This window comes from Elgaria multicarinata, chromosome 2, assembly GCF_023053635.1.
Source record: "Elgaria multicarinata webbii isolate HBS135686 ecotype San Diego chromosome 2, rElgMul1.1.pri, whole genome shotgun sequence".
Lineage (NCBI taxonomy): Eukaryota > Metazoa > Chordata > Lepidosauria > Squamata > Anguidae > Elgaria > Elgaria multicarinata.
The window spans coordinates 1,619,917-1,647,082 of record NC_086172.1 but is presented as its reverse complement, the minus strand read 5'-3'; the positions used below and the strand labels follow the sequence as shown (position 1 = coordinate 1,647,082).

The 27,166-nt window shown below is 43.5% G+C and overlaps 1 protein-coding gene across 1 annotated transcript in view; it reads right to left on the bottom strand.

The window, feature by feature from the left end:
- Positions 1-23,432, bottom strand: part of SPATS1 (spermatogenesis associated serine rich 1) — a 34,602-nt gene extending 11,170 nt beyond the window's left edge. The window contains exons 1-6 of the mRNA XM_063115846.1: positions 23,384-23,432; positions 14,937-15,095; positions 14,359-14,401; positions 7,241-7,430; positions 6,913-6,994; positions 1,310-1,460 (exon numbers count right to left, since the gene is read on the bottom strand). Coding sequence (XP_062971916.1) covers positions 1,310-1,460; positions 6,913-6,994; positions 7,241-7,430; positions 14,359-14,401; positions 14,937-15,095; positions 23,384-23,432 — 674 coding nt within the window. The remainder of the gene's footprint in view (positions 1-1,309; positions 1,461-6,912; positions 6,995-7,240; positions 7,431-14,358; positions 14,402-14,936; positions 15,096-23,383) is intronic.
- Between the last annotated feature and the right edge of the window lie 3,734 nt (positions 23,433-27,166).

Sequence of the window (27,166 nt, the reverse complement as noted above, 5' to 3'; positions counted from 1 at the left end):
GCTGGGGCTGATGGAAGTTGTAGGCCCAAACATCTGCAGGGCCACAAGGGGCCCAGCTCTGCGTTAGATATATTCAGTATTAAAACTGGTTCAGACAATACAAAGAAATGACAAAGGAGGGTGTGTGCTGGTGCTTCCACTTCAGTGTGCCTGGAGTAGGACAGTTCTTCTCCATAGAGACAATTCCCTAGTGCAATTTTATATATTACAACAGAAGCAGAGACATACATCACTGACAATTCAGCTGCTTCTAACATATGAACTACCTATCAGAGTATTAGCACATTCTCTGGTCCGCATAACCAGTTTCCTTGTCGGTGTGTCTTAAACAGAATGAAGTCAATATGCTCCCACAACCTCTATGTGGATAGTTGTCTTGGCACATACTAGTTCAAACACAACTGCAAAAACTGGGTGTCTACATACTCATAACCTTTATCTTGCAATGGTATAATGATTATGCAAACAAAAATCATAAGATTTTTACTCCAGATTAATCTGAAATAACTGGTAAATTCTCATTTATTATTCACAATCATCAAGGCTTTCCTGGAAGAAATTCCTACTGACCACAGCAGACATACATTTGATTAGGCAGACAAGTTGTAATTTACCGAGTGGAAGGAGGCCATCCTGGTTGTTCCACAACCAACAGAATGGTCACCACATAATACCTTGAAGGTGGGACTTCTCAGTGGTGGCACCCACCCTCTGGAAATCCCTCCCCCTTGCAGTGGGGAGGCAGAAAATGTGGTATATTTCCAATGCCTCCTGAAAATGCATTTGTTCACCTGGGCTTTCTTTGGCTTGTAATATGCTGCTCCATTTTACTGTTCTTCATATTGTTATTGTATTTGGAAATGTTTTTAATGGTGTTTTTAAATGTTATTTATGTATGTGAATTGCTTAGAGATTTTATTATATTAAGCAGTATGTAAGGATTACAAATAAATAAGTAATAAAATTAGCCATATTTCATTAGGACATAGTCATGACTACTTTTAGCTTTTACCTGTCCCTCTCTCCCTCCCTCTCTCAAAAAAAGGAAGTGGGAAAGAAAACTCTCTTCAATTCCTTGCACTTACTTTCCATGCAGGTTCAGCTGCAGCGCTGGTTGAGGAAGCAGGGATGTCTCTGATCCCCTCTCTGGTTCCTGCTACAGCTGTGAGTCAGGAGCTCGGCAAATGTAACTACCTCCAAAGTTTTCAATATAATCCAACACTTCTGGGTTTCATAACATTAAATTTAAGAACTCTATATCAGCAAGAGAGGAGTTGCAACCTAAATTGAAGAAAGCATAAGAACTTGCCTCCCAAAATTCACTGGAGACCTTGTTGATCCCATTTTATGAAAGTCTGTACTTTGCTCTGGACAAGCATATGGGTGGTCACCTGGTGTCACCAGTGGAATGCCATTTCTGGAAGCAACTTCATTCACTATGATTACAAAGAAAGATATAACTAATCAAGAAATCTGTACTAAAGTTTGAATAGCAGGCAAAAAAAACCTATGGTATCTTCCTGGATTGACTCGGTTGGATAGCCATTGGAGGCACTTTGCTCCAGTGCTTCCATTTCTACCTATGGGGTCATTTTCAGAGAGTAACATTGGGTGACCATTCCTCGGCCCCTTGACAATTGAGCTATGAGGTGCTGCAGGGCACCATCTTGTCCCCAATGTTATTTAACATCCATACAAAGCTGTTGGGAGCAGTCATTAGGGGATTTGGAGTTAAATGCGTCAATAGGCTGATGACGCGCAGCTCCATCTCCCTGTGACAACTGAATCAGGTGAGGCTGTGCAGGTCCTGGACCAGTGCCTAGGCTCAGTAATGGGCTGGATGAGGGCCAATAAACTGAAACTGAATCCTGGCAAGGCGGAAGCCCTGAGGGTGAGTGGTTCCTGAGTCCAGGAGACAGGCTCATTGCCTGTTCTGGATGGGGCTGCACTCCCTCTGAAAGATCAGGTTCGTAGTTTGGGGGTACTCTTAGATCAATCTCTGTCACTGAGGCAAATAACGAGACAAGACCCAGATGTGGGATTTAAAATTAGGCCACATTTATTGAAAGAACTGTGAAGGGGAAAGAACTCAAGCATGCATCCTGTCTAATACGGCACCCTGCTGTGCCATGAATTGGGTGAGTCATTCAGTGCCTGTTGAGTGGCGCCTGCGAGATCGCCACCTCCCAGGCTGGAGTCCACCCTGCATATGCTTGATATTCGTCACACCCTAGCTTTTTACACGTCGAGAATTAAACAAATTAGATTGTCACCCCACCCCTGACTGCACTGCAGCCTGATTGACACTAGCTACGTTTATTAGGTTTTACAGATGGGACATTCGGGCTAGAGCTGGCTGTACTTTTGATTGTGCCATCCTCTCTGTATTGTAGTGTGATTTACATAGGTGTGATGCATAGAGACCCATCTCTGTTGTAAGATTTCTAGCTACTCGCCCATATGTGTGATACATAGAGATTACGAAGAAGAAACACAAATTGCTGCCTGTAACTGTAGTTCTTCAACTCATCATCTATGCAGTCACACAACCCACCTGCCATCCCCTCTTTGGCATCATAGTCAATTTTAATGTTGGGTAAGTAAGATAAAGAACAACAGATAACCTGATTAAACAAATGACACACAAACATGATGCTTTTTCAACATGTATTTACCCACAACTGATTCAACATTCAATAGCCATGTGTGAAAAGTATGTCAACCTTTAGATTCAGTGCCTGGTGGCACTTGCTTAAGCAGCAATGACGTCAAGTAAGAGCTTACTGTAACCTTTGCTCAGTCTCTCACATCAGTTTTCAAGAATTTGGGGGCATTTCTGCTTCAGCTCAGTGACATTTGCGAGTATCTTTGCATGAATAGCTCGCTTCAGGTCCTGCCACAACATTTCGATGGGATTCAGGTCTGGACTTTGATTAGACCATTTTAAAACACAGAATTTCTTCTTCCACAGCCATTCATTTGTAGATCTCCTTGTATATTTAGGATCATTGTCTTGTTGCATGACCCAGTTTTGGTTCAGCTTTAGCTCACTGATGGATGGTCTGTCAATCTTCTCTAGAATGGTTGTGTCAATTATGGCAATCCATCCTGGTCCTGAGGCAGCAACGCAGACCCAACCATTATATTCCTACCATCATGCTTGATGGTTGGGATGAGGTTCTTCTGTTTGAACTCAGTGTTCGTTTTTCACCAAATATACCATTTCTCATTGAGGCCAAAAAGTTCTACCTTTGACTTGTTTGTCCAGAGAATATTGTTCTAGAAGTCTAAGGGTTCATCTTTCTGATCTTTAGAGAACTTCAGATGGGCAGCACTGTGATTTCTTCCTGGCTATCCTCCCAGGAATGCCATTCTTGTTCAGCCTTTTTTAAATTGTTTTGTCATGAACACTCACATTAGCCAAGGCAAGAGTGGCCTGAAGATCATTGCATATTACTCTGGGCTTCTTTTTGACTTCCTGGATGATGCACTGTTTTGTTCTTGGAGATATTTGGTAGGATGACTGTTCCTGGGTAGAGTGACTCTATGGTCTTGAACTTTCTACATTTGTAGACTGTCTGTCTGACAGTGGATTGCTGGAACCCCAAATACTTAGAGATGGTTTTGTAATCCTTTCTAGACCTATGAACAGCTTTTCTGAGCATCTCAAGAGTTGTCTTTTGATTGTGGCATGACATGTTTCCACACAACCATATGGTGAAGATCAAACTCACAAAGTTTCTTATCCTTTACTAGGGTGGTGCCTCCCAAATTTACCTCTGAAGATCTACATAATTACTTAAACATTTATTTGTTTATTTATTTATTACATTTATACACCGCCCCATAGCCGAAGCTGGGTGGTTTACAAAGGTTAAAAACAGTGAACATTAAAAACATATATTCAAAAAATTAAAACCATCAAAAGCATAAAAACAACAATATCCATTTAAAACAACATCTCATTCTAATAATTCTCTTTAATTGGGCAGATGAAACAAAGGGTTCACCTATTTTCTCACATGACCTGACTTTTAAGTACTCATTGTTTACCTAATTTATACATCGTTTTATTTTACAAGACATGGAATTGGTTAAAACTATTGGATATTTAGAAAAGGACTGGTTTTGCTTCATGAAGCCCATCATGGTCAAACTATGGAATTTCTGTAGTTATCACAAACTTGTGAAACTGTAGGTTTCACAAACTTTTTCTGACCATTGTATGTGTGAATGCATGGATGATTACTCAAAGAACTATGGTTACAGGAAGTGATCTGTTTTTCCTTCATCTACCTTCTGAAAGAAAAAAGTTGGTAGCAAGGCATGTCAGGAATTTGTTGTGGATTACATGCCCAGTGGAGGTTGTCTCTCAATAGAAATCATCACAATAGTTGAAGAAATCTGTAATATGTTTCAGGAAAGCGTAACATACATCCACATCAATGATACGTTGGTCTGGAATAGTTGTTTCCCACAGTGCTATTTCTTTCTCCTTTACGTATATTAAGTTCTTTTCACAGGGTTAACATCATGGAATCATAGAACACTAGAGTTGGAAGGGGCCTATAAGGCCGTCAAGTCCAACCCCCTGCCCAATGCAGGAATCCACCGTAAAGCATCCCAGAGAGATAGCTGTCTGCTGCCTCTTGAATGTCTCTAGTGTGGGAGAGCCCACAGCCACCCTAGGGAATTAGTTCCATTGCTGTACTGCTCTAACAGTCAGGAAGTTTTTCCTGGTGTTCAGCCGGAGTCTGGCTTCCTGTAACTTGAGATATTATTCCATGTCCCACACTCTGGGATGATCGAGAAGAGGTCCTAGCCCTTCTCTGTGTGACAACCTTTCAGGATATATTATGTCCACGGCATTCACACAGTCCACAAGGGAGGTTACCTGATCAAAAAATGAGATCAGATTAGACTGACAGGATTTGTTCTTGACAAATCCATGCTGGCTTATTGTAATTACTGCATTGTTTTCAAGGTGTTTACAGATTGACTTCTTTATAAACTGCTCCAAAATATTCCCAGGAATGGATGTCAGATTAATTGGTCTATAGTTCCCAAGTGCCTCCTTTTTGCCCTTTTTAAAGATAGGGACAACGATAGACCTCCAGTTTTCTGGCACTTCACCCATCTTCAGTAATTTCACAAAGGTAATAGACAGTGGTTCTGAGAGTTCTTCCGCTAGCTCCTTCATTACTCTAGGATGTTCATTGGGCCCTGGAGATTTGAACTTATTCAAAGAAATTAGCTGTTCCTTGACCATTTGTTTATCAATCTCAAACTGCAATCTTGCCCCTTCAGCTTGTACTTCACTTTTTCCAGGGGGGTCATAGACTTACTTTTGGGAGAAGACTGAGCCAAAGTAGGAATTCAGCACTTCGGTCTTTTCTTTGTCATCTGTTACCAATTTGCCATCCTCATTGAGTAGTTGAACCACCATTTCTTTCCTCTGTCTTTTACTAGGCACATACCAGAAGAAAGCTTTTTTTGTTGCTACACTCCACTTCTGCTTCCATTCAAATCAAGAACTCAAGTATGACATGGTCACTTTCTCCCAGAGTTCCTGCAACTGCTACTTTATCCACTCACTGATCCCTATTGGTCAGAATCATGTCAAGGATAGCCGATCCTCTAGTTCCTTTGTCTACTTTCTGTAGGAGAAAGTTACCAGCCACGCATGATAGGAATTTCTTGGAAGGGCCACTTTTGGCAAAATTTGTCTCTCGACAGATTTCAGGGTAATTGAAGTCTCCCATCACTACTACATTGGGTTTCCTTGAAACACTGGCAATTTGTTTTTCAAAAATTTCATCCTCGTCTTCTCCTTGATTGGGTGGTCATTAGTAGACTCCAACTATCATGCTTCTTTTATTCCTTGACCCATTTATGCTCTCGAGATGCTCTCGATGGGGCTCCCAGGCTCATCCTCCTGTACTTCTGTGCAGAGATAAGTATTTTTAACATATAGGCTTACTCTGCCTCCCTTTCTATTTCTTCTGTTCTTTTTGAAAAAATTATACCCTTCAATTGCTGTATTCCACTCATGGGAGTCATCCCACCAAGTTTCAGTTATACCTATCAAGTCATATTTGCCTTCATGTATTACTAGTTCAAGTTTGTTCTGCTTGTTTCTCATACTCAGGGCATTAGTATATAGACCATGTGCTTTATGACCATGTGCTTTATGGTCTGGCTTCTTTTCTACATTATTTTGAAGACAATTTTGGGGTGCTATTAGAGCCGTTCTCTCTGTTGTGGTGCATGAGCCTTCATCCATTGTTGCTTTGAAGTTTATGTCTGAATCCCCTAGGATTCAGTTTAAAGCCCTCCTGATCAAGTTCTTCATGCTGTGGCCAAACACATTCTTTCCAGCCGTTGTGAGGTACAACCCATCCCTTGCCAGTAGTCCATCTTCCAAGTAGCATAGCCCGTGGTCCCAGAATCAGAATCTCTCATGTCAGCACCACCTTTGACATGAATGACTCATGTCATTCACCCAGAGTATTTTTCTTTCTCTTTCTAATCCTCTTCCATGAAATTTATTTATTTATTTATTTATTACATTTCTATATCGCCCAATAGCCGGAGCTCTCTGGGCGGTTCACAAAATGGGTTCTTGGGTTTCCTTCCCAAAGCTTCAAAGTCTGATGTGATTTCTTCATAGCTCCCCTTGGCAGTATCATTTGTTCCCACGTGGATGAGAAGAATAGGATATGTGTCAGCGGGCTTTATGAGCTTCAGTCACATCTCTAATCTGTCCTCCAGGGAGACAGCATACCTGCTGAGTCCAAGGGTCTTTGCGACCTACTTGGGTTTCAATCCCACACAGCAGGGAGTCTCCCACAATGAATACTCTTCTCTTCTTCTTGCTGTAGGCCTTGGTATTGTTGCCTCTGCTTGACTGACCTTTGGCCTCGTGTTCACTATTGCATGGTGTCCCCTGTAATTCTTCCTCTGCAGGCTGTCCTCCAGTGTCATATTCCAGTACCTGAAAGCAGTTACACAGCTGTAGTGGTTCCACTGGTGCAGAGTGTCTTCTCGTTCTTCTGCTCCTAACTGTCACCCTTTCCCAGGGAGCTTCCTCTTCATTGGCTTTCTTCACCTCAGCATTCCCCACTTTTGTTTCAACTTGCTGTTGCTCTTCCACCTCCTGAAGTTCCACCGTTCTGTCTAAGAACTTTTTGTCTTCTCTTATTCCTTGAAGGGTGGACTTTTGCCACTCAAGTATACCCACTTTTTCTCCCAATAGTGCAACCATCTTGCACTTGTTACAGATGTACGCCATGTTGATCTCAGGCAGGAACACAAACATTGCACAAACCTTACAGGTCCCCACCACTGGAGAATCCTTTCCGTCCATAGTCCCTTTTTGTTTTTGCCCTTCTGACTGTACTGGAATAGCCTGTGCTTTGTCCTGTCCCTCCCTAAAGGTTAACAACAGAGTCCTGTACTATATGCATATTGTTTTAACTGTTTTAATTGTTTTTACTGCTTTTAAATTATATACTGGTTTTAACTTGATTAATGGTTTGTTTTTAGCTGTGTATATTTATTGTTTTATATTGTACGATTTTATCTGTACACCACCCTGAGATCCCAGTGATATAGGGTGGGATACAAATGAAATAAATAAATAAATGTGTGTGTGTGTTACAAGAACACAATTTTTTTGGTTAGGGACCTCCCCTGCCGAACTGTCCCTGATCGATCGCTCTGATCATTCACTCTCTGGGATCTTGCTTCCTTAAGTGCCTTCTAGTCCAGCTGGGGCAGCTTCCTTTTCTCTGCTCTGCTCAGCTAGGACTCAGGTTACCATGTTCATTCTCCTGAATTTCTATGCAGGTGTACATTCTCTCCCCCCCCCCACATATTGCTTCTCCCCCTTCCTTTCTGTATATCTACACTTTTTGAAGGAGTTCATTCTTTCATTGCTGCATTCCAATCACAGGAGTCATCCCACCAAGTCACAGTTCTACCTACCAAGTTGTATTTACCTTCCTGTCCAAGGAGTGCAAGCTCAGCTTGGTTTTTTCCATACTCTGTGCATGAGGAAAAGCCTTGAATATTCTATGGATCTTTTATTATTTTATAGTGGGGTTTGCTAGGCATCCCCAAAGTTTCTGTCGCTTCTCCTATAATACCCCCAAATCCCTATATTTCTTGTTTACCTTTGAACTTTTAGCTACAATCCTCCACAGGTTTTAGTTTTGTTTACATGAGGTTACTGAAGGCCAATGAAGGTAATTCAAGGTGAAACTCAGTGACGCTGTCACGTAGCCAAACCTAACTAGCAATGTCACAACCTCACCAGTACTAGGAAGATGGCAAGTTTTATAGCATAAAAGTGATGCAGAACCGGCAGCCATTTGGGCCTGTGAAGAGCTCACTCTGGAGCACTGTTGCTACTGACTGAATGCCAGGCAGTGCAGTAACTCATAGTGTGCCGGTGGGGTGGGTAGGTACCATAGGGCGCTGACAACTTTTTGTTGGGCATAGGGATATATGAGAATTTAGTTTCTGTTCGCAAATTATGCAATCACGTCTGTTTACAATTGCAAACACCAAGAGGAGCACTTTCCCCAAGAAAAGTCCACAATTTCTGAAATGTGTGATCATGTTAAAAATATGTGTATTTTAAAATGTGTATCTTTTAAAAAATGTATATATTTTAAAACTATGCACTTTGAAATGCGCATTTTTAAAAAAAAACATTTTCACACTTTAATCAATGGGGAAACAATGCACACGTCTGAAAAATACCCTCAGAAATGCATAACTTTCCCCCATTTGATTGAGTTTTAAAAAAAAACCCAGTCCGAAATGGGAGATGAAAGGAGCTTTGAAGTGATTTTCAGAGAATCTAGGCAAGCTTGAAAATGTGCTTATGTTGCACAAATATGTTTGCTCTCTTTCATGGCCCTTGAAAAATCATCAAAAAGCAGGCACATTTTGTGGGGCACATCTCAAAGGTGCAAACCACTTTGGGGAAACTGGGTGTTTATCTTTGATGCCTCCTAACCCACAGAAGCCAGTAACAGAACGAAAGGCTTTATTACAGGCTCTGGTAGCTGTTCTCCTCACCTTGATAGTTATTTCCTTTTAGCTTTATAGTGAAATATCGAGGCAAAAGAAGACTTTCCTTTCAATGTCTTTCATTTAACACTGAGGTACCTGAGAGGAATTGGGCAAAGGAGGGGGTGCCTCCTTAAATTTCACTTTGAGCTAAACAGAAAAGTTTCCTCAGGCTAGCCCAGTCTTCCCCAACCTGGTGCCCTCCAGATGTCTTGCACAAAGTCCCCTAGTCCCCTCAGGTCTATGTTATACTAGGGTTAGGCCTCATCTAGAGTATTGCATCCAGTTCTGGACTCCAAAATTCAAGAAGGATGCAGACAAGCTGGAGCGTGTTCAGAGGAGGGCAACCAGGATGATCAGGGGTTTAGAAACAAAGCCCTGTGAAGAGAGACTGAAACAACTGGGCATGTTTAGCCTGGGGAAGAGAAGATTGAGGGGAGACATGATAGCACTCTTCAAACACTTGAAAGGTTGTCACACAGAGGAGGGCCAGGATCTCTTCTCAATCCTCCCAGAGTGCAGGACACGGAATAATGGGCTCAAGTTACAGGAAGCCAGATTCTGGCTGGACATCAGAAAAAACTTCCTGACTGTTAGAGCAGTACGACAGTGGAACCAGTTACCTAGGGAGGTTGTGGGCTCTCCCACACTAGAGCCATTCAAGAGGCAACTGGACAACTATCTGTCAAGTATGCTTTAGGGTGGATTCCTGCATTAAGCAGGGGGGCTGGACTCGATGGCCTTATAGGCCCCTTCCAACTCTACTATTCCATGATTCTATGCTGGCTGGGGGATTATGGGAGTTGTAGCTCAACATATCTGGGGGGCACCAGTTTGGTGAAGGCTGGGCTAGGGAAATAACTAGCAGAACCTGTAATAAAAGCCATTGGTTATCCTAGGGTTGTTGGGTAAAGAAGCTTTGAAGTGCTCTGAAACTGCATTTCCCCTCCTACTGTTACTTGAAAGTGTCACTTGGCTTGCCAGCTAGTGTCTGGAGCATTAGAAATCCCTCTTGGAGGTGTTGGTTTATCTCTGTGTAAGTAGCAATTGGTCTCTCAGGCTTAGGGCATCATCAGATGAGCCTTTGATCACACGCTCGTTAGTGTGCACTCACGTTTTTTTATGCATCCTTTTGATGATGACGGCTGCCTCCCATGCAGGGGGGCGTGATTGATATGATTGTGCCCTTTGTTAATTTGTCTTAAGATTCAGGCCCAATTAAGTGCCATTCTCCCCATCCAGGGCAGCCCTCCATGCTCCATCCTATAGTGTTGCAGGTGAGTTGGGTCCCAACCCTTCAGGGAGGCCTTTCAAGGGAAGTGAGGTAGCTGCAGGGGGGGAGTGGAGATAAAAATGTTTCCGTTTTCCTCCCTCCACTTACTCAGAAATTTGAAGAAACTGGGCAAGTTGAAGACAGAAAACACAGTGGAAAACCCAAAAAGCTCACTGTAATTGATGAATAGTACTTAAAGGTACCTTGAGGGACAGAAGGAAATCTAGTGAAGGGCTTGCTCAACATCTGGCAGTCTTCTGGCACCAAAGTACATGTTTCAACCATGAGAAGTCTTGCAGGAAATGGTCTTGTAGGGCATGTTGCAGCTAAGAAACCATTCTTGCAAACAGGCAGGAAGCAGAAGAGATTACAGTATGCGAAAGACTATAAATCATGGAGCAACAACCTGTGGCTGAAAGTCTTATGCAGCAATGAGTCCAAATTTGACATCTTTGGTTCACAGATACCAAAATGTCAGAAGAAGAGTTGGCGAGAAGTACATTGATATCTGTCTATAGCCTTCTCTGAAACATGAAGCTCCATCACACCTACACATCTGTCCTGGTTTTCCCTCTAATTATCCCACTTCATTTCCATAGCGTATGAAAGCTTGCAAACTTACACCTGTGCACTTGTACATCCGTAGCACATTGCTGTTATCCTGCTGAGGTTCACTCTTACTTTGTTGTTTTTGCTATCACCTCTGCCATTGATCTTCTTTGTACCTCTTCCTTGGTACAAAGGAATTGGTTGGTGGTAGTTGGACACCATGCCCTCCCTCCCTTCCTTCATTGTTATTCTCTGTTGCCTAGGCTATGGCTATTCCCCTCACCCTGCCTGGAGGCTTTGGAGCATGAACAGAGTAAAATCAAATGAATGCTTCTTGTGTTGTGTTGTTTATTTGTTCAGTCGCTTCCAACTCTTCGTGACTTCCTGGACCAGCCCACGCCAGAGCTTTCTGTCGGCCGTCGCCACCCGTAGCTCCCCCAAGGTCAAGTCTGTCACCTCCAGAATATCATCCATCCATCTTGCCCTTGGTCAGCCCCTTTTCTTTTTTGCCTTCCACTTTCCCTAGCATCAGCATCTTCTCCAGAGTATCATGTCTTCTCATTATGTGGCCAAAGTACTTCAGTTTTGCCTTTAATATCATTCCCTCAAGTGAGCAGTCTGGCTTTATTTCCTGGAGTATGGACTGGTTTGATCTTCGTGCAGTCCAAGGCACTCTCAGAATTTTCCTTCAACACCACAGTTCAAAACCATCTATCTTCCTTTGCTCAGCTTTCCTTATGGTCCAGCTCTCGCAGCCATAGGTTACTACGGGGAATACCATTGCTTTAACTATGCGAACCTTTGTTGTCAGTGTGGTGTCTCTGCTCTTAACTATTTTATCAAGATTTGTCATTGCTCTCCTCCCAAGAAGTAAACATCTTCTGATTTCATGGCTGCAGTCAGCATCTGCAGTAATCTTTGCACCCAGGAATACAGAGTCTGTCACTGCCACCACGTTTTCTCCCTCTATTTGCCAGTTATCAATCAAGCTGGTTGCCATAATCTTGGTGGTTTTTTTTTTTTTTTTTTTTGAAGTTTAACTGCAACCCAGCTTTTGCACTTTCTTCTTTCACCTTCATCATAAGGCTCCTCAGCTCCTCCTCACTTTCAGCCATCAAAGTGGTATCATCTGCATATCTGAGATTAGTAATGTTTCTTCCCACAATTTTAACTCCAGCCTTAGATTCGTCAAGCCCAGTATGTCGCATGATGTGTTCTGCATACAAGTTGACTAGGTAGGGTGAGAGTATACAACCCTGCCCTACTCCTTTCCCAATCTTAAACGAGTCCGTTGTTCCGTGGTGTGTTCTTACCATTGCTACTTGGTTGTTATACAGATTCCTCAGGAGGCAGACAAGATGACTTGGTATCCCCATACCAACAAGAACTTGCCACAATTTGTTATGATCCACATAGTCAAAGGTTTTAGAATAGTCAATAAAACAGAAATAGATGTTTTTCTGGAACTCCCTGGCTTTCTCCATTATCCAGCGGATATTGGCAATTTGGTCTCTAGTTCCTCTGCCTTTTCTAAACCCAGCTTTTACATCTGGCAATTCTCGCTCCATGAATTGCTGGAGTCTACCTTGCAGGATCTTGAGCATTACCTTACTGGCATGTGAAATAAGTGCCAGTGTCCGATGCTTCTTACCTTTGAGTAAACCCCATTGAACAGAGAGACTTACTTCTGAGTAAACAGAAATAAGACCTCAGAAGTAAGCATGGGGTTGCAGAGCACTTCTTTCCAGTTTGCTGTTTTAAGACTTAAAAAAGAAAGCTTCTGAGTGAATTAAAAATCACTATTTTTAAATTAAAAACACTAAAAACACACTATTAAAAATCAGTTCTATATGTGTTTACTCAGAAGTAAGACTCTCTCTGTTCAATGGGGTTTACTCAAAGGTAAGCCAGCATGTGATGTTAGCAGCTGAAATCAATAGGATTTACTTTTGAGTAAGGGAACCAGCAGATCTGTAGTTTATGAACTTGAAGATGCACGGCTTCGCATGATCAAAGAAATGGAAGAGCAATCCTACAATCCTTCACGCTGGTGGACTATAAGCTCCAAAGGGTTTGAGGGAGGAAATTTTAAAAATCAAGAGATGAACCAATCTGATTCAAATTGGGCATGCTGAAAGTCCTCCTTAAGACCTATCACTGTGCCAATTTTGATCTCTTTATCTTTAAGACTTACACAAATGTAAGCATTTGTTTAATTTCCATTTTTAAAATCCCTTAAAATTAAGGAATGATTCAATCTGATTTAAATTGGGTATGCTGTAAGCCCTTCTTAAGACCTATCACTGCAAATTTTGATCTCTTTATCTTTAAAAATGAGGGTGCTGCTGACAAGGAGGTTGCATTTTCTACATTTCTTTTAAGGTTAAAATGCCTACTCAAGAGTAAGAACATAGAGTTCAGTGGGACCTCTTCTTGCTCCACAAGGACTGCTTATAACCCACATGCAAATTTAATCCATAGCTTAATTGATCAATCAGCTAAAACTTCTATCACCTTCCACTGGAGGTTGCATTGTGTTCCCCTTGTCATGCACTTCCAATCAAGAGGGAAAGGGTTGGGGAGAGAAGCTATGCAGCCTCTATGATGTTACCAATGCATGCCGCTCTCACTTCCCCTGCCCCAAAGCAAGTCATGAAGCAAAGGTGGAGGATCGAAAGTACAATAGACCATTGTTTCATTCAACCCAGCAGCCAGGAGGAGGAAAAGATTTGAATTGGAATTTGAAAACACATGTTGGAGAAAAGGCACACCCCTCTCTTTTGTCATCAATAACACCCACAGAGCATCAGATTGAAAATGATGGATGAAAATACACTTGAAGTTTGAGCGGTGTGCTTTTGCATTACCAGAAGAACCAGACTTTCCACATGCCAAAATACATCGCTAACAACCGCAATCACACCAGGACATGATCAACGTCATCTGAGTCCTTTGCATGCAAATCACTGCAACAGCAGTGTGAATGGTGTGAACACTGGTGTGATGGAGTTTATGGTGGCAGCTCTCTCATGGTGTAGGGGTGCATTTCAGCTGAGTGTATGGAATCTGAAGGGGATGTACACTACTGCTTTATAGCAGTATTTAAACGCATTGATAACTATTGGGACAGATTACACATTCCATATAGTACTTTCATAGCATTATTTCCTGCTCTTTATTCCACATTATCCAAAATACTGCAACAAATATCATTCTGTGTCCTACAAGATAAAAAATGTGCAAGAGGGATATACCGTTACCATGATTGGAGCATAATGATTTGACACAAGGTGCAGATCTGGCCCTGGTCAAAATCGATGGAATTATGAATGCCAAGAAATATAAACAGATCTTGATTCATCATGCTGTACCTTCAGGAAAATGAGTGATGGTGGGGGTGGGGGACTTCATCTTTCAGCAATCTGGAGATGGTACACCTACAGTATTAGATGGGTCACCTCAGAGCCCTGACATCAACATAATTGAAGCTGTGTGGGATCACTTGGGCAGGGAAAAGAACAAAAAGCAACCAAAATCAAAAGAAGAGTTATGGCAAATCCTACAAGAAGCTTGGAAGTATTTACCACAGGACTACTTGAAAAAAATCACATACCAGCTGACCAAAGCAAATTGTTTCAGTTCTGCATTCTAATGGAGGCCATACAAATTTACTGACTTGTTTTAAAAATACAAGTTTTTGTTACTTCTCATTGTGTTAATTTTTCTTTGTGTTAATTTCAATGTTATATAGTGTGTGTGTGTGTGTGTGTGTGTGTGTGTGTGTGTGTGTGTGTGTGTTTTCAAACAAATAAACATTTACTGCTCAGATAAATGGCTTCAATGTGCATTTTTCAGAGAGGCATAAGACTTGCATAGTATTGTATGTATGTATATACATACTCCACTTATTCACAGAGTACAAAGCAGTTTGCAAAACCAAAACAATCAGAGTAAGTGTTAAATTAATAAATAAATGAACAATTCAACAACATGTGTTAAAAGATTAAGAATCAAAAGTAAGTTTCTGTGGCTTTACCATATTTCTTCTTTCCTGTACACATTTCAAGTGTCCTTTCAGATGTTGTGGTTTTGTTTCGGAGGTGAATACCATCAAAGATACACTTCTTTCCTGTATGATAAGTGCGATTACCAGAATGCGGGTAAAATGTCCATTCTACACTTGAGTTCTCAATATCTCAAGAAGAAGAAGGAGAAGAAGGAGAGATTATTGTTGTTATTATTGTGAGAAGGCTGAAAATTTCTCCCACTTTGTCATTTGTATCAAATAACTGGACAGTGTTTTTGGAAGTCTCATCTTGGACCAGAGAAAGTGGACAAATTCCAGTTGGACCAGATTTCTGTCTGCACATTGGTTCACAGTACAATAAGTAGAAATGTGACATGTGGGCGGGAGAATAGTTCAGTGGAAAAGCACATACATTGTAGGCAAAAGGTCATTTACGCCTCCCCTCAAAGAGCTTGGAGCGATTCCACCACCTGAAGCCCTGGACAGCCACCAACCACCCTGGTGAGTCAGATGGTCAGCAAGATGGAGGAAGGGTCAGAGAATATGTTGTGGCAGTTACATATGTTCATGCTCCTCTTCAACCTAGTACATGAATTTATTTATCTCATTGGTTTTGAAGAGGTCAGAGTGTTATTATCCTTACAAATACCCTGTTTACGGAGGTTAGCTTGCATATGAACACTTGGAAAGCTGGTTGTCTATAACTACCTGCAACGTATATTGTAACTACCAACAACACTATTCTGGAGGAGGATTTTGTTGTGATGTTGCTTTTCCCTGAAAGGCAAGGAGTAATACATGACTTTAACTTTATTTGAAGATAGCTGAAGATGGCTAGAGAAATGGCAAATGAATAAAAATGACATCTGCCTGACTGTAGCCTTAGCTAGGCAGGGCTTTATCCCAGGGCGAACCCCGGGATCATCCCTGTGCATCCACATGACGCACAGGGGATCCCGGGATCAGGGAGGGATGATCCCTCCCTTGCCCCAGGATAGAGCCCTCCACTTTAGGCCCAGTTTTTCCACGGTCTTGGGCTGAGCCCAAGACTGTGGAACGTGTGGCCCACTACTGCGGGTTGACCCGGCTCTGTGCGATTCCTCACACGGAGCCAGGAGCCGCTGTGCCCATCAGGGGTAGGGTGAAGGGAGCAGGGAAATTAAAGTAATTTTTAAAAAACTTACCTTTCAGCGCTCGTGCGCTCCTGTCGCTTTAAAAATAATGGCAGGCGCAACACCTCTCCTCCTCAGGTCATCGCGCCTCACATGTAAACGGAGGAGGGATCTCGCGATAATCACATCGCAGGATCTTCCCTCCTCCGTCATGGATTAAAAGTTAAGTCTAGCTAAGGCCAATATTATCTCTTGCAACACCCCTTTATGAAAACATACATGACCACACCCCTTTTGCCCTGGATCAATTGCCCATTTGCAAACAACAATTTTACCTCAAATTAAAAGGCTTCGTGCTTCCTTTACATGGGTGCTACTGTCTACAGAGTAGGGTGACCCTATGAAAAGGAGGACAGGGCTCCTGTATCTTTAACAGATGCATAGAAAAGGGAATTTTAGCAAGTATCATTTGTATATATGGAGAACCTGGTGAAATTTCTCCTTCATCACAACAGTTAAAGGTGCAGGAGCTATACTAGAGTGAACAGATTTAAAAGAGGACAGGGCACCTGCAGCTTTAACTGCTGTGACAAAGAGGAAATTTCACCAGTTTTCCCATATATACAAATGACACCTGCTGAAATTCCCTTTTCAATACAACTGTTAAAGATACAGGAGCCCTGTCCTCCTTTTCATAGGGTCACCCTACTACAGAGGAAGCTTTCTAGTTCTATTTACACACCTCCAGACTGTATGTGAGTACATGGGCTGCCAAGATGAAATCAGGCTTGACAAACCTAGAACTAGACAATCACCAAGCAGACATTGGCAGTGCTAAACTAACTCCAGGTTTTCTTGGTTGAAACCAATTGTTTAGATCTTTTCCAATCTAGATTCTAGCCCAGAAACTGCCTTGGCTGCCCTGGTGGATGTACTACATGAGGAGGAGGAGGACAATCCTGTTCATTTTCCTGGACCTCGCCGGGGCTTTTGATGTCATTAACCATGGAATCTTTCTGGGTCGCTTGGCCAGTTTGGAAGGCACTACTTTATAGTGGATTCAGAGCTTTTCACAAGGACTTTTCACTTTTGGCACCCAGAATTTGGGGCAGCCTTTCAAAAAGATGTCCTCATTTCTCCTGGATAAATGCAGGGCCACCAAAACAGTAGGTGTGGCTGGGCACCCGGCAAGGGCAAACCCTGAGCAGGGCAACACTGACAAGAGCCCGCTAGAGGCACTCCTCCTCCTCTTCACCATTGCAACCTGCTTGTGCACTGCCTGTCACTCTGGCCCAAACAACAGTCGGGCTGAGAAGGAGAAAGAGCAGATAGAACGGCTACTTGCTTCGGGAGCAGCTGCTGACAATGGTAATAAGAAGGAAGACTCACTTAGGGAGGAAGCCAATTGAGGGTGTCTTGCCCACAGGGCTGGTACTAGACTATTTTGCGCCCTAGGCAAGGTTAGCTACTTGCACCCCCCCCCAAAAAAATTGCCAACTTCAATTTTTAAGAACAGATGTGTTGTAGAAAAAATAAAAAGTTCAAAACTTGAAACTGCTAAATTTATTTTAAATTGCAAGAATAAGTAATAACTAATAATCAATTTTTGATTATCTTTCACAAATCCAATGGGGGGGGGCACCCACCATCTCACGCGGAGACTGAAGATGCCCGGAGGGGTGCAAATGGGGTGCAGAAGCACCGCTTGGCCCCTTCCATGCCTGCACAAGGACATCCATGCATGTCCCACGATCACACACAGTACAATATTTTACAGGGGGTCCAGAGGACAGGGTCTTCCACTTGTATTACTCCTGTGTTTTTCCACCCCTCCTGTCATTTTTCTCTCTCCAGGAAAAAAAACATTAAGGGAAAAAGATGGACTAGGTGTGCCAAGCCTTTTGATTCATAGCTCTCAAAGCCCTCTTCCTGGAAGCACACCCAGGTGACGATCCTCTACTCAGTTACCTTGGAGTAAGTGCCATTGAACTCACTGAGGCTTATGTCTGAGTAGACGTGTGTATGATCGCCCTTAGTCTTACTAGACCAGGATTATTTATTTTTAAATGAAGGAAATATCTATGACAAACACCCACTCACTCATAAGTAATGCCTCAAAGCAATCACCACACTTCCCTCCCCCGCCCCACATTCCCAAGTATTTTTCTGAGAATCCAGTTACCCGATTCCCTCTTGTTTCAGAATTATTAACATGGAAAAATATATATACAGCTCTCCAGGAAATGTGCTCGATTCAAGTCAGGAAGCTGTAAGAATTCACATCTCTTTCATGATAGCAATCTCATGTCTTAATGCTGCTCAGTACCAGAGCAACCTGTGCAGCAGCTCTTGCCCAGTCTGGTGCCCTTCAGATGTGTTAGACTACAACTCCCATACTCCTCAGCCAGCATGGGCAATTGGCTCAGGAGTGTGGGATTTGTAGTGCAACACATCTGAAGTGGGACGTTTCGGGAAGGCTGCAATATCTCCTCTCTCTTCCCCCACCCCCAACCCGGTGTCCCGCATGATAAGAGTTCAATGTCATGCTATGCTGCTGCTTGGGCTTCGAAGACAAAGCAACTATAGGCTGCAGCTATTGATTAAAGCCGACTTGCCCCGCTCTTTCAAAGGGGTGTGTGGATTTGCTCTCGCCTTTAAAGACGACATTCTTGCCCCGCTCTTTCAAAGGGGGGGCGTGAATTTGCTCTCGCCTTTCACCTCGCTCGCTCCAACAACAGGAAGTCCAGGGAGAGTGAGGGAAAGGGAGTGTTTTGCTGGGGTCGCAAGCGTTTCTCTGCTCAGCAGGGCTGCGCCAATTCCAGGCTGAAGATAGTCAACCCCCGCCACCGCACTCAGCCACTAAGCGTTTGTGCCGGCCGGGAAGAGCCCACAGCGGCACAATGGTCAGAAATCCTAGCAGCTGTGATCCAAAATATCTGGAAGGCTGTATTGGCCTACGTTCTACTAGGGTAACCAGGGGCTGCGGACCAGGCAGGCCATGCTGCGCCCCTCTGAGATCTGCTGCTCTAGGCCACTGCCTTAGTCGCCTATATGGTCACGCCGGCCCTGCTTGCCCAAGCAGTGTCAACACCCTGAAGCCAGCACGGGATAAATATAGTAGGCAAGGGAGGCCTGAGCCCTAGGACAGTCTGTATTCCTAAACTTCGCTAAACTATCACTCCATAGCTATTGATGTGGGTCCATAGTCATACACAAGGCAAGTACCCTTTGACTGATCTACTAAATACACAGCAAAGACCCACTGGGTACAGCAGATACTATCATTCTTCTACTACAGCTGAGCAGGATACTAGCATCTCAAAATTGGGATTCATCAAGTCAAATTCAGCCATGTAGGGAACACTGAGTCACCTCTATACATTCCATTTTTACTGGCTGCCTTGAAATGCAAAACATAGCAAGTCCTTAAGAAAATAGATTGCAAGTCTGGGGCTAGATCTACACTAATGCTTTTGATCGGTAAGTTGGGGCACACTACATATTCCACATAGCACTTTTCTAGTGTTATTTCCTGCTTTTTATTCCATATTAGCCAAAATACAACAGATGTCATTGTGTGTGCTTCAATGTCTAAATGTGCCAGAGGGATATAGTGTCACCATGATGGGATCATATTGCTGTGACATGAGCTGCATCTTGGTGGGCCACAAATTATACAGGTCTGCATTACAGAAACTCAATATATTATAAGGTACCAGGGAACTGAACATGGGGCATCTGGAAGCAGGACCAGGCACCTTACTTTCTGCACCAATATGGCAATCCTCAGGCAGTGAGAACTATTGGCTCAGCCTTCCTCAATCTGGTGCCTTCCAGGTGTGTTTGACTTCTACTCTTCAGCCAGCATGGTCAATGGTCAGAAATCCTAGCAGCTGTGATCCAAAATATCTGGAAGGCTGTATTGGCCTACGTTCTACTAGGGTGATCATACAAGTCTGGAAACAGGGGCCCAATCCAGAGTCCAGAGGGAAATTCCAGAATTAATACAAATGTCTGGGAAACTGTGCCCTCCCCCACGCTGATCTGGCCTTTTTTTCTTGGCCAGTGCAATCGCGCAGGCCAAGAAAACGCCCAGATCAGCGCAGGGAAGGGGCTCGAAGGACATGCTTCTGGTACTTCTGGAACACAGCCCTCCCGCATGCCAATCTAGCCTTCTGCTGGGCTGGCACAATTGCGTCGGCCCAGGAGAAGGCCGTGGACAAGGCCTAGATCAGCCGGGGGGGGGCACTGAAGGATGCATTCCCCACCTTCCGGGAACGTGTCCTCCAGCCCTCCCAGGGCCGATCTAGCCTTCTGCTGGGCTGGCACAGTCGCCAGCCCAGCAGCAGCAGCAGCAGCATGAGGAGGAGGAGGAGGAGGAGGAGGAGCAAGGAGCAAGGAGCAAGGAGCAAGGAGCAGGTAAGACTAAGGTGTGTGTGTGAGAGAGTGTATGGGTGAATAGGGTACCTGGTTGTTTTAGTGAATGGATGTGTATGCATGTGTTTTGGAGGGGATGATCCTGAGTGTGTGTTTGTGTGCTGGTGGTGTGTGAGTGTGTTGATGCGATGTCTGAATGGGATGCCTTGCTTTGAGTGAATGGATGCATGTGCATGTTTGCAGTGTGGGGGGAGGAGGGCTGTAGTTTTCTGTGTGTGAGTTGAGGGATGTTTTGGAGGTGATATTCCTACTAAATAATGCATTTTGACCCATAGACCTTCCTCTCCAATTTGTTTGATATAATTGGCATGACGTATATTTTGTAAAAATTGTTGATAATTGTTCATCCTTCTTAAAAATCTTTTTAAAAATAAACAGGGTTGCCATTATTATCATCATCATCTATCTCTTTCTTGCTCATGGTGGTTTTTCTAGATGAACTCCCCACCCACCCCGCCACTATGATATTCTCACAGCAGCCCTGTGAAGTAGGTTAGACTAAGAGAGAGTGATTGGCCCAAGGTCACCCAGTGAGCTTCACGGCTGAGTGTGTAAGATTATTGCTTCACTTGAAATTTTACTAAATATGTGTAAGATTGGGTTTATAAAAGTTTGTTGGCATATCATAGAGAAGGAAGCTTTTGGGGCATAGAATGGGTTTAAATGGGTGTACAAGTGGTAAGGGTAATGCTTTAATATTAATGGGCAAGAAGGCACACACACATGGAACACTGTATCAAGGGTCAGGATGAGGCCTGATAGAAAATGGGCATTTGAGGCTGAGCACAGAGGGAAAAGACATCTTCCCTTTTCCTCAGGCATGACTTGGTATTGCCTGGGAGAGATGGGAGTCCCTCTGTGGAGAGGAGCTCCTTCTCAGAGTCTGTCTGTATTTGTCTACTCCTCCAGAAATCTGCCAGACTTGTGAGTATATTCTTTTAATTTGCTTTGCTGAATGGAGGTTCGTGTGTCTGTTTGACTTTGACTTTCTTAAATTCTTTCTTAAATTTATTAAATTCTTTAATAAATGGTTTTTAAAGTTATAACAGTTTCATTGTGCTTGTGAGTCTGAGTGAAGTCAATCATTCCAGGTGTCTATCTCTGGATCTTCCTTACACCTACTATAGTGGGGAATTTAAGAAGTACTGATGTTACAAGGTATTGCAGGAACCTTACGCATCCAAGCAGCTTATGTTCAGTACCTCTTAAAATGAAAAGGACCACCAGAAAATCCCCCCTACAGTGGGCATGTGAATCCACAGTCTACTCCAAGATGTTAGCCACTACAACCTGCTGTGTCCCTACTGTTATGATGGTGTCCATGTATATACGTGAATTTTCTGATGAAAGTACACTGTAACAGAGCTGAACGTTTAAACCCAATATCTCATGTAACAAGCCTTTGGGCTGTTTAAGCCATTCAGAACTTTCTCCACACAGATATAGTCAATGGGACATGGGCTACTGCCAAATACAGCTGCAGCTTCTGAGTGGCAATTTCTGCTGTCCTAACACCATGTTTTCCATCTGTCACAATCACGGTAATAGTTCCCTGCCATCTGTGAATGACCTGGGTCACATGCTACATTATGTAATCATGAACACATCTTCAAGGATACCCTGAGGGAATCTACACGTCGTTGTGAGGGCGCTTACATGCGCGCCCAGTGCGCCCCCACAACAACTGTGTAGACCAAGAAAGAAGAGACGGAGGAAGAGGCGGAGGAGGAGGAGGCTGGGGAACCGGCCGCGTCCTTGCTGCCGCCACCGCCGCCTCCCCACCGGCCTCCTGATGCCGGGGTAAGAGCGACCCAGGTTGGAGAGCTCGGCTTCCGCTTCTGCCAAGCTCTCCGACCTGGGTGGCTCTTGGCTTGGCAGCAGGAGGCTGGTGGGGAGGCAGCGGCGGCAAGGACACGGCCAGTTCCCCAGCCGCCGCCTCCTCCGCCTCTTCCTCCATCTCTTCTTTCTCGGTCTACACAGTCGTTGTGGGAGCGCACTGGGGGTGCATGTAAGCGCCCTCACAATGACGTGTAGATTCCCTCCCTGTGCACTGTACGGGGAAGATTTTGAATGCCTAAGTCAGGATTATTTAAAGCTTAGATAAATTATCACGAATATGAGTTGGGCCTCAGACCGTATGATTTTGGCTGTTGTCGTCTTTTACTTTTCTATGTTCCTCGAACTTGATTAACAGTTATACTACAGAAAAGGATCCTAGCAAAGCAGTGCATTAGAATATCTGAAAATAACTCCCTGTATATATACATTTTAAAATCTTCAGAGTTTTGAAGGTGGATGGCATCACGGGGCTCTGTTTCCAGTTATGGGGAGGTTTAAGGCCTGAGCCTTTGGGGGGAAATGGTTGCAGGACCATCCCTGTCAGGAGAAAGGGACTCTGCCACTGAGGCAGAGGCTAGCCAACCCCCTGACCCTTGGGAGTATTGTCTCCTCAAGAGAAAGGCTAGCAGGGCTCCTCTGCGAAGTAGTGCTCACCTCCAGAAAAAGTCTTCTCAGGAAAAATTGACTCCTCGGGAGTAAGGCTCTGGAAAGGGAGCTTAGATTACTGCAGTTGAGCTCTGGGTAGGATCAAGCAGGCTTTGGGCTTAAAAGCCTTCACTGAAAACCCACCCAGTGTTGGAACAACGTTGTCCATCCAACCTCTGTGTGGTGTATCTTGCCTCCTGAACCATGCCCAGTGCTTATCATTTATGTAATTTAATTCACTGAGATAATTCACTTCTTAAATGTAGCAGTTAAAATTAATGGCCCTACTAGCCTGTCTGTTGAGGAGACTAATGGCCCTAATGGAGGGTAACAAAAACACTGATATTTATACCTTCGTGATTCCATTTTTTCTTAATCTACCTACTTGTAATTCTTTGGCAGTGCTCCCCTAAGCCACCTTACCAATTGCATTGTCCTCAGAAAAGTTTGCATTTCCTTCTGCTTTCATCATGCTAACTTTCAAAAATTCAGCCTCAACTCCAAGGAGCACTACATTACCAGCTCCACTCACCACACCTGGAGTATTCTCATTTCACACTAAGCTGTAGTGACCAATGTTCTTTACAAGATGGAGTGTCAGCACTAATTCTGCCATCTGGATCATGTGTTCTGTTGTTCCTTAACTGCCAAGGAAACGGGAGATAACAAACAAAGGGAGAAGGGAATTCTGATTGATGTGTCTGGTGCTTGTTTTCTTTTCTTTTATGATTTATTAAAATGATTTTTAGGCTGACTTTAAGGGTGAGATGCTCTCAAGCAGGCATACAGGATAAAAACAATACAGAACTATACAAAATACAACAGACAAACAATAAGCATTATAAAATATATATATAACTGATATTGCCAATAAAACCTGCAGCAAAGAGATTATGGAAAGGCCAGTGAAAACAAGTGGGTCTTCAGAGCCTTCCTGAAAACCAGCAAAGAACTGCCTGATGAACCCCTAATGGAAGTTAATTTTAGAGGTGCAGAGCCACTATGGAGAAGGCCCTCTGCCTTCTTAGATGCTTAAGGATATCGGTGTTCTTCAACGAAGTAAAAGGTTCAGTGCACTGTTCCAACCAATATCCTGCAAAATAGCTATATATATCCTGTATAAACAAATTCAGTCTGATCAATTTAATATAATATGAATCCATATACAAACATATTTTTGTTCCCACAGAACTAAATGAAGTCATGAGACACAGTAAATGGAACTATGGGCCATAACTTTATTAATATATATGTCTCATTTGCAACATTATTAACTAGTTAAAGCCAACAAACCCTTAATTTAGGGGGGATCTACACTACTGCTTTAAAGCGCTTTATAACAGTTTTGACAACTGTTGGGGCCCAGGACACACTGCATATACAGGTTTCAAAACGTTTTCAAAGCGCTTTAAAGCACTTTAAAAGCAGTAGTGTAGATCCCCCCTTAGTATGGATGATGCATGTGCTATTGAGATGAGAGAGGGCATCTTTTGCTGCCCACTTTGTGTGGTGAGATACTCCCTGCCCCCATCCTGGCTCTTAACATCAGATCAATAGTACCACTTGTATTTGCTCTTTGCCATGCTTCGATTGTAACAAATTCTCACTGCAGTGAAGTCTGCAAACATTCAAGCCTGTAGGTGCTTATCCAGTGGGGTTCAGGCTTCAACAGAGGTGATCTAAGTCCAGGCAGAAGCCAGAACACAGTCAGTCAATGAGGATCAGGAAACAGCAGCATCAGTCAAAGTAACAATCAAGAGATCAAACACAGTAAATCAGTCAGGTACTTTATTCAGGCCAGAACCAGGGTTGCTAGGAAGTCCAAAAGTTCAGGGCACAGTTCAGAAGGCAAGATACGCCACACAGAGGTTGGATGGACAACTTTGTTCTAACACTGGCTGGGTTGTTAGTGAAGGCCTTTAAGCCCAAAGCCTGCTTGATCCCACCCAGAGCTCAACTGCAGTAATCTAAGCTCCCTTTCCAGAGCCTTACTCCTGAGGAGTCAATTTTTCCTGGGAAGACCTTTCCTGGAGTTGAACGCTTCTTCGCACAGGAGCCCTACTCGTTTGTCACTTGAGGCAGCAACACTCCCAAAGGTCCTGCAACCATTTCCCTCAAGGGCTCAGGCTCCTCTGGGACTGGTGGCAGCCCTCAGCTTGGAGTGCCCTAGGCTTCTGGATCCTCTAGTTCTTCCTCTGAGGAAGGCTTCTCCAATGAGGGCATGACATGACATCCCGTGGGGACATGACACTGTTCACACACCAGAAAGGCCCTATTGGCATCATCAGACCCCAACCTGGTAACCCATGGGGGTCATGAGACGATCATGGTGCAAGAGGAAACCCACCCACCCATGCCAAGTCCCCTCAGGCCAATAAGCTGTGACAGAACATAAGAGCATAACAAGAGCAGTGCTGGATCAGACCAAGGGTCCATCTAGTCCAGAACTCTTTTCACACAGTGGCCAACCATCTGTCAACCAGGAATCCACAAGCAGGACACGGGTCCAACAATACCCTCCCACCCATGTTCCCCAGCAATTGGTGTATATAGGCTTACTGCCTCTGATACTGGAGGTAGCACATAGCCATCAGGCCTAGTAGTCATTGATAGTAGCCATATAAATGTAAAAGACAGGTTCCAGATAGTTCTGTTAAGTGTATAGCCTCAAAAACAGTAAAGAGGCTTGTGGAACTTTGAAGACTTAACAGATGGCATGTGTTTTCCTGGATGCTAGTCCATCTCATCATATCAGTGGGCAGGTGTGAGAGTATGTGAATGAGAAAATGTAAACAGTGAGGTCAAAAGCTACTGCCTCTGACAACTCTATATAAAGCTTAAAATAAGCAAAGTGACCATTTACAACAGCAATAATTACCTTATTAGTTGCCATAAACAAAATATTCTTGGGGGATACCACAAACATTATTGCATTGGTGAGCAAATTAACATTTGTTGTGTGATGAGAAACCTTTTTTTATTTTGTTCACAACTTTATTTATTACATTTTATACTGCCCAATAGCTAAAGCTCTATGGGCAATTCACAATGTTTATTTATATCCTTCCTTTTTTCCTTCAAGGAACCCAAGGCAGCTTACATAATCTTCCTCCTCTTCACTTTATCCTCACAACCCTGTGAGGTAGGTTAGGCTAAGAGTCAGTGACTAGCCCAAAGTCACCCAGTGGGTTTCCATGGCCAAGTGGAGACTAGAACCTGGATCCCCCGCATCCCAGTCCAACACTCTAACCACTACACCACACTGGCTCTTTGCTGGCTTCAGGAGAAGAGCAGTCTATCAATGCAAATATAAATCCATTAATCCATAAATGAATAAGTGGTATGGGTGTGTACCTTATCCTTAGGCTATCTGGACTGCAAAATCTGGAAATTGGATATGGTGTTGCATACCTACACTTTGCAATAACAGAAAAACATAGAGGAAAGGGGGACACATTTAAAACCTTATACAACAAAAATGTCATAGATAGGAAAAGTAGTGATTAGACATTCCAAACCTATGTATGACTGGATTCTGTGAGTCGGTGGGTGTGAACTGCTGGTGTGGCAAGGACATGCTTAGGTAATTTTCATGTTGGGACCCATGGTGATTTGGGGCACAAGGAGATAATTTTTGTGAATTGCCCAGAGAGTGTCAGCTATTGAGTGGTGCAGAAATGAAATAAATAAATAATATGGCAGGAGTAGTAATTTGGGTCATCACAATAGAATGTGTTGCAGATGTTTACATGCTGTTCCCCTTCTGCCTCTCTCCCCATGTACCTAGTAGCTTGTCCACTGAGCCTTCCTGTCCTGCAGTGCTACTAAACACCAGATCAGTCCGCACACTCCTTCACAATTTAATCATGGATGAGAAGGCTGATCTGGCATGCATTTTCTGAGACTTAGGTGAGGAGTTGGTGGGGGGGGGGTTGATCTGATTCATCTTTGCCCACCTCAGTGCTTGGTGGGCTTGGGAGAGGCAAGAGGCACTATGGTTGATAGGACTTCCATCTCTCTCATCAACTAAATTCAGCTCTTTGCTATTCAAACACAGAGTTGACACAATAGAGAAGTCAAGCAAGCCAAAGTCAAGCAGTTTTAATGGGCAACATGGGCTTTCTAGACTCAGTGGTATTTGACCATTACCTCCCAGTTGTGAATACCTGTTTCTTGAGGAAAGTACTTCAGAGGGTTGTGGTTGGG